Source organism: Octopus bimaculoides, chromosome 3 (assembly GCF_001194135.2).
Source record: "Octopus bimaculoides isolate UCB-OBI-ISO-001 chromosome 3, ASM119413v2, whole genome shotgun sequence".
Classification (NCBI taxonomy): domain Eukaryota; kingdom Metazoa; phylum Mollusca; class Cephalopoda; order Octopoda; family Octopodidae; genus Octopus; species Octopus bimaculoides.
The window spans coordinates 147,237,980-147,251,192 of record NC_068983.1 but is presented as its reverse complement, the minus strand read 5'-3'; the positions used below and the strand labels follow the sequence as shown (position 1 = coordinate 147,251,192).

Here is a 13,213-nt window from a genome sequence, read left to right as displayed (position 1 = left end):
TATATATATATATATATATATATATATATATTAGAAAAAATAATAAGGTACTCAGATACTCCATATATGAAGAGAAATATTTCGGTTTCCTGAAATTACTTACATTAAAACATACTTCACTTTGATTGTTTTAGCGGATTCTTAACTTCGGCTTCGTGATGGTTTCAGATTTGATCTATCTTCCCAGGCAGCTCGCTGTCACACGTCTGTGATGTTTGTAATTTGCTGTGGTCCTCCCAATTATTATAATTATTATTGCTATTTGTATTTTTATTTCAGGTTTTGTTGGAACTTCTGGAGTTTTGCATTTGTAGCGGGCTTGCTGCCTGTAGCCTGCGGTATCATGCTATCTGTTCTTTTCAACTATCTAATACTTTCCTGATTATTCTGGCCGTGTTAAGGAAGCAAACCTTTTGTAACAGTTCTACTGGATACTCTATTCCAATTTCCTGTATATTCCTCATGATGCCTTCTAATATTGTCGCCAAGGACCCAACAATGATTGGCACTATGTTCACCTTCTTCATTTTTCACAGCCAGGCTATTTCGTACATAAGAGGGTGGTACTTATCTAGTGTCTCGCCTTCTTTCTTGAACATTAGTGGGTCAAAGGGGCATGCAACATCAACTATATAGCACATGTGGTGCATCTTGTCCACCACCACTAAGTCCGGTCTATGATTTCGTCCACTCTATTATAGATATAGCACATCGGAGACACTTGCTCATTCCAAAGGTTGACCCTCCAATCTTGGTCAAAGCTTGGTCTTGTGCGCCCAGTATAGTGCTCTCAGTCTCTTTGTTCAATGTTCCTTTCTTCAGTGATCCTACCTATGTTTGCCGGCATCTTCAGTTGTGGCTACATGGAATAGATTGTGTAGTTCCTTCTTGCGTAATTCTTGTTCATGTCCTTTTCGTACTTCTTCTGCTTTCCCTTTTTTCTCTGCTCTCAATACACCCTTATTCTTAACTTTCACTAGCTTGGTTTCCTCACTTTGGGCTGGGTATTTCATTAAACTCTCGAGTGCAATATGCACGCAGCCTTCCACACTTACTAGTCCCCTTCCTCCATTTACTCTCTTCATGTATAGGCGATCAATGTCTGCACGTGGATGATGGGTTCCATGTATCGTTGGTAGCTTTCTTGTCTTCTTGTCTAATTCCTTTAGCTCCTCTTCTATTCACTTCAGGATTTCAGCGCCATACCGAATTACTGCGAGTACTCGCAAGTTTATAGCTGAAATTATGTTTCTGGCATTCATCTTTGAAGCCAGGATTTTTCTCAAACACCGTAGGTAGTTTTTCTTTGTCTTTTTCTTTTCATATCATTGTGTTTAATTCCATCTACGTTTCTCAGTCAGGTATTTCTAACCGAATTCAGGTTCACTTGTCTTCATCATTTCACCACTTGACATACATATGCCGTCTGTCCTGGCAAGTTTTCCTCGTCTTATCACCATCGTAGCACATTTTGAGAGTCCAAACTCCATCTTAATATCATTGGAGAAAATAAGCACAGACTGGACTAGGCTGTCCAGTTCTACCTAAGTTTTTTTGTGAATAGCTTCATGTCGTCCATGAACAGCAAGTGGTTCAGTTTGCCCTTACCTCTTCCCAGATCATACCTCAACTTTGTTTTATGTAGTATTTCACTCGAGGGGATCATTCCTAACATGAATATCCTTCCTTGATTTTCACCTCTCCTAATATTTGATTCCCTGCTGTTAATTCGTTCTCCAGCAATTCATGCTATTTCATATGACTTCTCATATTTTCTGCTATTCCATACATTTCCATTGTTCTTGTTCTTCAGGAATATGGTATTATATCGTATGCGTTGCGATAGTCAACCCATTCCATGCTCATAACTTTATGATCTTTAGCAATTCTGGTTGCATAAAGTTCCGTTGGAAGGTGTGTGGTAAAGAATCGAGATGACTCAACGGAATTCAACTTTTCAATTGGTGCCCAATCTGTTAGCATGTCTTCTTTTATCAAAGAAACTCTTTTCTTTCAATATCATATTAGCGATTTCAAGCATCCAGTGTGACCTTAAAATGTTATATACAATCTTAGCTATAAAAACAAATGTTTAAACGGATAAATGGGAATCTCTCTCGCGTTCTAAGAGTTTCTTGTATTTGGTGATCAGAGATAGTAATTTATGTTAATTAAATCTAATTTTTCAATGATTGAAGGATAACCATTGTGCGTTCATGATTTCACCATTTGCAAAAGTAAATCAATTGTAATGCAATGCTGATAAAGAAACCCTATAATATTAAGGTAAGTAATTTAAGGCTCAGCATTCAAATTCCGCCATTCTAAGAGAAATCGTAGGAAGGATCAATTTGGCTATATTTTACTGTGTGCGAGTTAAACATGAAAAACAGTCATGCAGCACTAAGCTGGATATTTTATACTTCTGTTGCATATTTGTTGTATATATGTATATACATGATCAGGGGCCAGTTGTGTATACCTCTTAGCTAAACATCTGAGATCAGTTAGTGTTAATTCCTCTTAGCAGAAAGTTTTCTTTCCACTGTGCAAAGTCACCATTTTACACACACACATACCATACACATTTACACGTGAAAGTAAACTAAACAAGAAATACCACCCCACTTAATGCATTTAGTTGGAATTTCATAAGTATTTGGTAACAGTTTAACTCAGCTCTATTTTACTCAAAGTTACGACTTCATCATTAGACTTATGAAAAATTAGACTTATGTAGAATTTAAAGGTAGCGTTTACATGTAAATATACGACCCAGCATTGGTCAGTACAGGTAACTTGGATTATTTGAAGAAGTAGCGACTCATTTTGTTTCTATATATCTTCCACATGGTTCATGAGGCCGTCTATTGACTTCGAACAGTAGTCGGCAAGCAGTAGCATTTAAGAGTTGAGCGATGACAGTTGTCAACATACCACGTCGAGACATAACTAGTTTGTTGCTTTCCGGTTTCAAACACAGCCGCTTGATGTAATTTTCGCCTTCTACCTTGAAGTTTTCTCACTCTACAACCCAGTACTCGTTCTCTTACTCACCAGTTTGAGACTGAACAACACATAAGTTCGAAAGTACCAGCTGTTTATTTTATTATATGATAGACGTGATCAAGCAGAACTCTGAACTAAAACGTTCCACTCTTGTCCATACCTTTTAACACTCAAATTTTCTCGTGAATTGCGTTATCCAATATCACGTTTCACCTTTTAAGTGACAGTATATTTTTTGAAGAATATTTGGCTGCAAAGTTTAGGAGATAGATTTACTGCGTAGAGTGATGTTCTAAATCACTGACGAGAACCAATGACTGAAGTATTGCAGAGATTCTACGCCGTTACTTAACCTATCAGAAAAAGCAGTCAAATCTCCCACAAATTACATCCTCCATCATAACAAAAGAGAAATATATATTGGATAATACAATACTAAATATATAATCCTTGACAAGACAAGACAGCATAGTCACAGCTGGAAAACTAGCATCAAAGGTCTGGGGCAAGAACAAGAACTATTATAACGACCACAACTAAGTACTTCTGTATTGCTTCGTGTTTATCTGTGGTTAATAGTTTTTTGCCTTAGTATATCTTATGCATTCAATATCATGTTCGTTATGCTTTCTTGTCTATGTCATCTCAGATATATTTCTTTTCTTTCATATTGTTGATCTCAAGTTAACTAAAATGCAATATTCAGCTTGTTAACACATTTGTGGGATGTGCTTATTCATTGTTTGTATATTAGGCTATAGATATATTTGATGAAATTAAAATATCAAGAACATTCACATTAATAGTTGTGTGTGTTCAATTGCTTTATAACCTGCAACTCTTCTTATATTAGAATGGCACTATGCGTCATAAGTAAAATTTTAATGCTGCAATGTTTAAATTAATTCTAATCTACTGTGCATACAGATATTAATAATATTCTTGTAATACATCTTTAATTACAATAAGTAGATCATTTATGTGCTTACACGTCTGTCTGAGTTATAAAATATTCTTTAAGATAATGTTCACCTTATATGTCTTTTCAATATAGAATCTTGCAAGGTGTAAAGAAATTAAAATGAAATCAGCAATAATTAAGGATTGTGCAGAAATATGATGGCTAGATTGAATGACTAAGTAAATGCTTCAAAACGATTATCTTGTGTGACCACTTTTAATAAAATAATTTTATTTAAAAAAAAGTATGAGTACAGATAACTCATCGAAAATAGGAACATAAATCTGAGCAATAAAACTGATAGAGAGCCAAAATTGAGAACTCTCGAGCAAGTCTTGAGAACTGCCGAGCATCGATCCAAGACAAGGTGTAAATTTTGAGCACCTTAACCACGTCACTTTATGAACTAGATACTTTGTGTTGGAATGATTGACTAAAATCCTGTTTATCACAAAAAAAAAAAAAAAAATGCGAGTAAAACCATAAGGTCGAATTAATTCTTCCGAATTAGTTTTCCAAAAAAAAAAAAAAAAATTTAACGGAGTTAGTTACAATTAATGACTTTCATTTATGTAATGTTATAAAAGGCCACAGCTGCTGAAACTAAATCTACCGTCGGAAAAACTGTCGTTGATTGGGCACCTGTTATGCGCAGACAACTGCATGTATTTCATCACACAACATCCAGTACAAAATCTATTTTACTAGGAGGGAGTAAAATAAAGGTTGGACAAAAAGTGGTCATTCCAAATTACATTCCATCAGAAACACAGATTGTATCGGATGAGTTGCGAGCTTATAATGGTAAACATAAAATACTGGAAGAAATATATCACAACGCTTTGAGGATCTGATGACGAGATCCATATCCCAAATGTTGAATCTATGCTGGATCGCATCCAGAAAAGATCCAAAAGAGCGTTCAGTATTGGAGGGAATTTTACATTTTTTGAATTTTGGTGGTGTGATGACAGACAAGATAAAGCAAGATTTCCAAATTTATTTTAGCTGTTTAGGTCATTATACGCACGCACACACACAAATACATACACACACCTGCACACGATTTCTTTACTCACACGAACACACACACACACACACACACACACACACACACACACACACACACATGCACACACACACACACACACACACACACACACAGACATGCACACACATACATACAGACAGACAGACAAACAGACAGATGATTGTGTTGACGTTGAGATATGACAATGGTTGTAAGCATGTTGTTGATGATGGCAATAGCAAACGAGCGGTTAGAAGAGAGTGTCAGAGTAAGACTGGGTGTATGTGTTAGTGCTGATGTCGATAAGGACTATGCTTATTCTGGAAACGTTAGGACTTCCTGAGAAAGGTATAAGGCCATAAACTGATAAGTCACATGATTTGACAAGCATCTCGGTAACCACACAAGACAGCCCTGTGACAAAGGTATCAACATATGTAGAGACATAATGTATACTCATATACACAGATATGCAAACACACACACACACACACACTCACACATACACACATTTGTTTTCTCTATTCGTATGGCTTTGCATATACTAATATACTTACATATATATAGATAGATAGAGAGAGAGAGATTATAGATAGATAGATAGATAGATATGGAAAGCGAGAGAGTATACGAAAATGTATATATATATATATATATATATATATATATATCGTGTATATGTATATGGAAAAGTAAGGTTATGTTAGGTTCACTGATAAGCCCATCACAATAATTTAGAAGTGAATTAGCTTGACTTGTATTTATAGTCTAAATAGCTTTGCAACTAAAAAGAAAACTAAACAGTAAAGTCACGTGATTCGTGTTGTTCATGTCTGTAGAAATAACGACTTCAATCAGTGCTGTGTATAATAGACGACAAATGTGCAAACACGGAAAGAGGGAAATGGCGAAAATAGAATAAATAAAATTTGAAAGAGAAATATAAAATCATAATTACAAAGCTAAGTAAATACACGATAGCAAAGTGAATGGAGTTTAATAAATACAAAGGGCTACATAGGGTACGAGGGTTGGCTGAAAAGTTCATAGGCTGACCACGATGCAATAGTCTAACCAAATGTATTTTATTTTTCGACATCGTCGCCCATGCAGTCTATACACTTCTTCCATCAGTGTTGCAGCGTTTGGATTCCCATGGTATAGAAGTTCTCATCTTGACACTCAAAAGCTCCTCAACAGCAGATAGGACCTCATCATCGGTCCGATATTGCTTCCCAGCCAAGTGTTTTTTCATGTTAGGGAACAGAAAATAGTCAGATGGTACCAAATCTGGAGAATATGGATGGTGATCAACGAATTCAAAGCCACAATCACACACAGTAGCCATTGCTACCACAGAATTGCGTGCAGGGCATTGCCCTGGTGAAGCAGGACACCCTTCGTCATTTTTCCAGGCCGTTTTCACTTGACTACCTTTCGCAGCTGCCTCCACAAGTTGGTATAGTATTCTCCATTGATAGTATGGCCTTTCTGAAGGTAGCCAATGAACACAATGCCCGGAAGACGGAGACCATCGCCTTCCCTATCGATGACACCACCTTGTCCTTCTTTGGTGGAGAAGAAGACGGGTGTTTCTACTGCATGGACTGCCGTTTGGACTCTGGCTCAAAGTGGTGAACCCAACATTCAATTTGGGTGAGTAAACGTTCCAGCGGTGAGCTGGCATAAACGTTAGCACGCCAAACGAAATGTTTAACTGTATTTCGTCTGCCGCTACGTTCTGAGTTCAAATTCCATGCGTTTCAATTGTGTCGTATGGTTATAGATTTTATTAATGTTTGAGAGATTATTATTAATAGTTATATTTTTATCTTTTTCTATGTTCGCTTTGCAAGTAGTTTTTAGGGTTTGATATTGTTATATGAATATATTTTATGGAACTTATACTTTTATTTCTAACTACTGTGGCGGCTGCATATATTTATTTTGCTTAACCTGGTGATATTGATTTCAAGCCTGTTTTAATTTAGGCTGTGATGGTCAGATTTGAGTTTGTTATTCTTACTATTCTAACAATGATACAGAATTGAGAAACATCTTTGTAATTTGTAAATTTATGTTTCAGAGAGCAATGCACGTGGAAAAAATAACAAAATTTGCAAAACAAACTACGATAGCGCAGATGGAGGTCTGATGCTAAAGTCAAATATTTCGTCGAACATGAACTAATGAAAGAATTATGAAGTTGGACAAAAATATATATTTGTAGGTTTTATTAACATTTACTCAATCATTATTACAAACCACTTTCATGTCATTAATTTATATAAACTGGCTATATACAAATTCAATGTATATTTCTATGGGCACAAATCTTCTTATTAAGATTTTAAATTCTAACTTAAAATACTTCTTTCTAACACAAGTGGAATAATTTAGAAATTGAATATGATTCCTTTATCAATGAATTCTGATTGGATCTTTGCATCAATTCGTTCACTTTGCTCAACGGTCAACCATTTTTTCCATGTATCCACTTTACCTGCAAAAATTTTGATAACATACATATGTAATTATATAAATATAATTTAACGTATTCCCAAATGAATAATAATTTTGCCTCTATGTACCCGTGTGTAAGTTCGCTCATTTTCGATTTACCATGTATGTATGTATATATATATATATATATATATATATATATATATATATATATAATATTCCGTCTAATGAATTAATAGATATAGTCTATAAGTGCTCGGGTTGGTTCAGCTCTAAAACTTCTGCTTGATCTGCAACTGAATCAAAGGCTGAAGCTGCTTATCAAAAATGGCTATAAGTGGGTCATCCTTGAGAGGGTTGATACATATTAGAAAAAGAGAATGGACTAGGAAAACATGTATAATTTAGAGTATTTAATTTATAATTCAAACATAATTGCAGAGTAGTTATAGTAAATAAGGGATTAAGAAATAATGCATAGTCTCTTAAAGTTTTTTTTTCTAGAATAGCTGAGTACACATAAACATACATGCATGCATGCAGGCATACATACATACATACATACATACATACATACATACATACATACAGACAGACAGACAGACATATTTACATACATATTGTGATCCTTGTCTGGTAACTCCAAAGTTATTGCTCCTATATAATAAGGTATAGAGTCAAAATTATTATTCCTTTATGAATACGTTAAGTTTTCAAGACAAAAATGTAAAAAAATACAAATTTTCAATCGAAAAATTGTAAGATAAATAATTCGCGGATGCTAGTACGGTAATCATATAAAAACAACAAGTTCGTTAACCTGAGGCTGTGTTGAATATTTACAGAGATTACGAGCTGCATGTACTAGATCATATGCAATTGCTCACTCCACATTTCACACCCAAAGACTCATGCAAGGACCACGAGCTAGATATCCTTGCTGGCAATGATAGATATTTGCCTTTTACTTTTAGGAAAAGAATTATAACGGAGCTAACATTACGTTGACATACTTACCAGAATGGTAGAAAGTACCACCCTCTTTGAATAAGTCTTTAGGGACACACGAAGCAGACACCAATGTTTTCTCAGATTTCATCTTATCGAATGAACACATATCAACAATACTTTTAGCAAGTTGGTCAGAAATTGTTTTATCAAGGAACTTAGCAATATGTAACACTACTTTGTATAGATCCTGTTGAAGAGAAATAACGAATTATGAATTTTCTTTTATATTTAACAGAAAGATTGCATTTTCTTACTGAAGACCTCTTTCTCTGGTTAATATGTGGTTAAACTCATGACATTAAAAAGATAAGACGATTTAGAACAAAGATTAATTGAAAGAATATGTACGTTATAGTTTCTTTTTTTTTTTCAATTTGAAAGGACGCGACTGTATTTAAAAGTAAATCAGATATATCATAATAATATTATAGATCTTTTTCCTGTACATCAAAAATCAGTGTACTAAATAAGGTATAATGAAATTCAGATGAAAAGTGCACAAAAATATAAAAAATTACCTTTTGCATTTCTTCATAAGTAATGATAAGTGCATTTGGATTATCTTTAATTAGGGCATAAAATTCCTGAACATGTTTAAAGTAATCATCATAAGGAACTGAAAAATTAAGAAAATAAATTAGAATATGAGATTGTCTCATAAGAACTGATAGAATAACAAACACCTCCTAATTAAGGTAGAATTAACCAAACAAAAGCAAAATGAAAAAATGCATGTTTGGTAACCCCGTTGACTTGTCAAACGAGTTTTATATTTTTATATATTTTGCAAAATTTATGCTTATTACTAAGAATTTCAGTGATATTGGCGAGTTCATATTTGTAATATCAGCTCAATCTCAGCACGCCTCTAGCTTAGCTAGCTTTCAAACCTTACCTTTTCCAATTTTGTGCAGAGTTGTAGAAATTAGCTGCCCAGCTAAAGATCAGTGAAAAAGAGAACATCTATGCTGGACTATTGAGAAATCTACAGTTGCTCTATCCAGATTACAAGTTCAGGTTTATACCTGTAATTATTGGGGCCCTGGGATATGTAACACACTGCCTAAATACCAATCTTGAGAAATTAGGCTTCTCAGAACCAGAAAGGAGAAAGCTAATTCGAACGCTACAGATTCAATCCATCACTGGAACTATAAAAATCTGTAAAACTTTCCAGAAGTTTATCATTTAAATATATATGAGCCTGTCTAGATATGTAACTCTATGTATGAGAATACATATAAACATACAAATCTGTACATACATACATACATACATACATGCATACATACATAATACATACATACATACATACATACATACATACATACATACATACATACATACATACCCTGTTGTTGATGTTGATCATTCCATAAGTTCTGTCCGATTTTACCGTTTTTTTAAATTGAATGAAATCTAATAGTATTTTAGAATGTCTAATGGAATTAAAAATTATTTTTATGCATTTGTGTACATTTAAACTAATTAAATATTATTTTACAGAATAATAGAACTGAAAATTCTTTGATTAAAACCCTTTCTAACATGGAAGTATCCAAAGAGCACTTAAGGCATTTAATGCTTTATGAGTACAAAAAATGGAAACTCTGCAGCCGAAGCGACTCGAAACATATACTCAGTTTATGGGAAATAATGCTTGAAGGTAAGAACTTGCAGAGGATGGTTTACAAAATCCAGAAGTAGAGATTTCAACCTTGAAGATGAAGATCAAACAGGACGTCCAGTTGAGTTTGATGATAAGCTCCTTGGGGCATTACTTGAAGAAAATCCTGCATTATCAGTTGAAGAATTGGCAATAAAGCTTAATTCAAACCATACAACTTCAATGCTCAAGTCTACTGTCAGCAATTAGAGTGTTTGAACCAAGCTTTGAAGAAAAAACGACCCGCTTTAGTGAACTGAAAATGAGTGATGTTGCATCAGGACAATGCGCGACACCACGCTGCAAAGATCACATCACAGAAGATCGAAAAGCTTGGTTGGGAAAAAATTCCTCATCCACCTTATTCTCCCGACCTTGCTCCTTCAGACTACCATTTGTTTCGTAGTTTACAGAATCATTTGGGGGGCATAACTTTTGCAAGCCAGGAGGAAGTCGAAACTAACATTTCAGAGTTCTTCGCTTTGAGACCAAAAGAGTTTTACATTGATGAGATTAAAAAGCTTGTAAATAGATGGAAGGAAGTCATAGATATAATCAAGGAAAGTACATTGATGATTAAATTTCAATTAAATATAACATTTGATCACTTGTTCTCTTTATTCAAATTTCGGACAGAATGACGAAACATATATGAAAAAATAAGAAAACAACATTTGAATAATGCAATAATTCTAAAGCTGGAAAAGAATACTTTTCGCTGTTGAGAGATGTAATTTTATAATTAAAACTAAATTCAAAAGTCTTCTTTATTTACTTGCTTCATAAAATAAAGCCAGTTTAGAAGTAGAAATGTGTGTGCGTGCGTGCGTGTGTTCGTGCGTGTGTATGTGTATGTATGTGTGTATGTGTGTGTGTGTGTGTGTGCCTTTAACCGCTATTGGCCAAGCCAAGGTCAAACTCAGTTATGCTTTGAAAGAAGTAATTTGGCCGAGAGACAAAGAACATTTTTCTATCAATCTCTTTATAAATTCATACTTACACACACAGATACATATATATACATACACTGTCAGAACTGTTCTGTTGTTTCCCTTTTCTCTGTTGCCCCCAAAGCAACTACAGTTCCCCTGGGAACTGTAGTTGTTTTGGGACTGGATATTAAAGTGTTTTTTAATTGAATTATTTGGTGTCTGTAAAGTGGTAAAATCTATTTTTATTTATCATAAAAAGAAGATCCATTATATTATTTTAAGACGTTAAGATACCTTTATATATTCATGCTTGATTGCTAAGAAATTGGGGGGGGGGGTACCCTGTATTGAATGCTACATACCCTTCTTAGCACCACCACCCCAATTTTTTTGATGCCTGAGGTAATTTCCCCCTCCGCACCCCTATAAATCTAGCCCTGTCTACAGTATTCCTTTTTCTATCTTCTTTCATTTATGTGCGTTGTATCGTATTTAGTTCTTTACTAAGTATTTGTATGTCTGGCTTTGGTCTAAATCTCTTATTTCATTTGCTTTATCTAGTGTGATGTTGCTACTCTTAACTAGTTTTCCTTTTTTCAAGGTTGCTTTGGCATATTTTTCTAAGCCAAAATTCATGTTTATTTCTTCGATAATTCCATGTACTGTCTCTAGTAATATTTCCAGCTGTTTATCATTTCTGACTTACAGTTTTAGATCATCCATATATAATAGATGGCTGATAGTTTTTGCCATAACAGTTGTATCCACATCCAACTCTGTTCAGCATATATCAGTGCCAAGCAGAAAAGGAATGAAGCGAGCGTATCTGTCTGGAACGTTCCTCTTCTAATGGAGATGGCTTTGGTTTTTATGAGTCCCTCTTTTGTCTGGAGCTGTAGCACTGTCTGGTGTTTCTAGGATCCATGTGTGGGGAATACTATCAAAAGCCTTTCGGTAATCGATCCAGGCTATACTTAGACCCTTCTTGTTTCTGCGGTTGTCTTCAGTTATGGCCTTATTGACCAGTAGCTGATCTTTACAGCCGCATGAGCCCTTGCAGCATCCCTTATTATCATTATTGTTAAAATAATGATAATAATAATAATTATTATTATTATTATCATCATCATCAGCATCATCATCATCATCATCATCATCATCATTATTATTATTATTATTATTATTATTATTATTATTATTATTAGTAGTAGTAGTAGTAGTAGTAGTAGTAGTAGTAGTGGTGGTGGTGGTGGTGGTGGTGGTGGTAACCTTACCTTTTCCTTTCATATAGAGGTCAAAAAAGCTTGGAAAATCTCCTGTGTATTCAGTAGCTTTAGAACTACTCACGTGTCTGTAGTACGACACCACCATGGCTTTAGGGTTGCGGTTTAGATAGATGATTTTATGATCTTTTAGCAATTCCGGAGGCAGGAATTCAATAGAAAGGTGTGTGTTCAATACTCGAGGTGATTCAGCTGACTCGAGAATTTCTATTGGTGCCCAGTCTAATAGCAACGATTCCTTTATCGTGCTGATTCTTTCACTGCTTTCTCTCAGTACCATATTAATGACTTCAAACATCCAATGTGAACCTGAAACCATAAATGAAAATTTCTCCTGTGAGATATCCAGTATGATATCCACAAATAATTACTAGTACACAGTTGAAAAATTATTGCTCTACGGTTACTCAATGTTATTTCAATCGTGGTAATGCTTCTGACAGGTATTCTATCTGTTTAATCTACACTCCTAGTAATCTTCACCGTGATTACTTACGGTGTGTGTGAAGCAGTAAAATACATATTGCAAACTTTTATAACTGTAAGCAAGGGATTAAAATGGCCGGATAGCAAACTTACGATTACACACATAAATTAAATAAACATTTTTTTCATTTTATGAATATTTAATCTTTTATCTGTTTCAGTCAGTAGACTGCGGCCATGCTGGAGCACCACCTTGAAGAAATTTTAGTCGAATAAATCGATTTCAATGCTTATTTTTTTTAATGCCTGTTACTTATTCCTTCAGTTTCAGTTTGCCGAACCGTTATGTTACGGGGATGTAAACAAAACTACACTGGCTGTCAAGCAGTGGTGGGGGACAAACACTGACACAAACACACACATTATATATAT

At 34.7% G+C, this 13,213-nt stretch overlaps 2 protein-coding genes across 2 annotated transcripts in view; one reads left to right on the top strand and one right to left on the bottom strand.

Moving 5' to 3' along the window:
- Positions 1–13,213, top strand: part of LOC106875508 (serine protease 48) — a 466,125-nt gene that overhangs the window by 134,529 nt on the left and 318,383 nt on the right. The window lies entirely within an intron of this gene.
- LOC106884081 (sulfotransferase 1C4) overlaps positions 7,220–13,213 on the bottom strand; it is a 7,282-nt gene continuing 1,288 nt past the window's right edge. Inside the window, exons 2-5 of the mRNA XM_014935300.2 lie at positions 12,347–12,664; positions 8,993–9,090; positions 8,481–8,661; positions 7,220–7,503 (exon numbers count right to left, since the gene is read on the bottom strand). Coding sequence (XP_014790786.1) covers positions 7,397–7,503; positions 8,481–8,661; positions 8,993–9,090; positions 12,347–12,664 — 704 coding nt within the window. The 3' untranslated portion in view covers positions 7,220–7,396. The remainder of the gene's footprint in view (positions 7,504–8,480; positions 8,662–8,992; positions 9,091–12,346; positions 12,665–13,213) is intronic.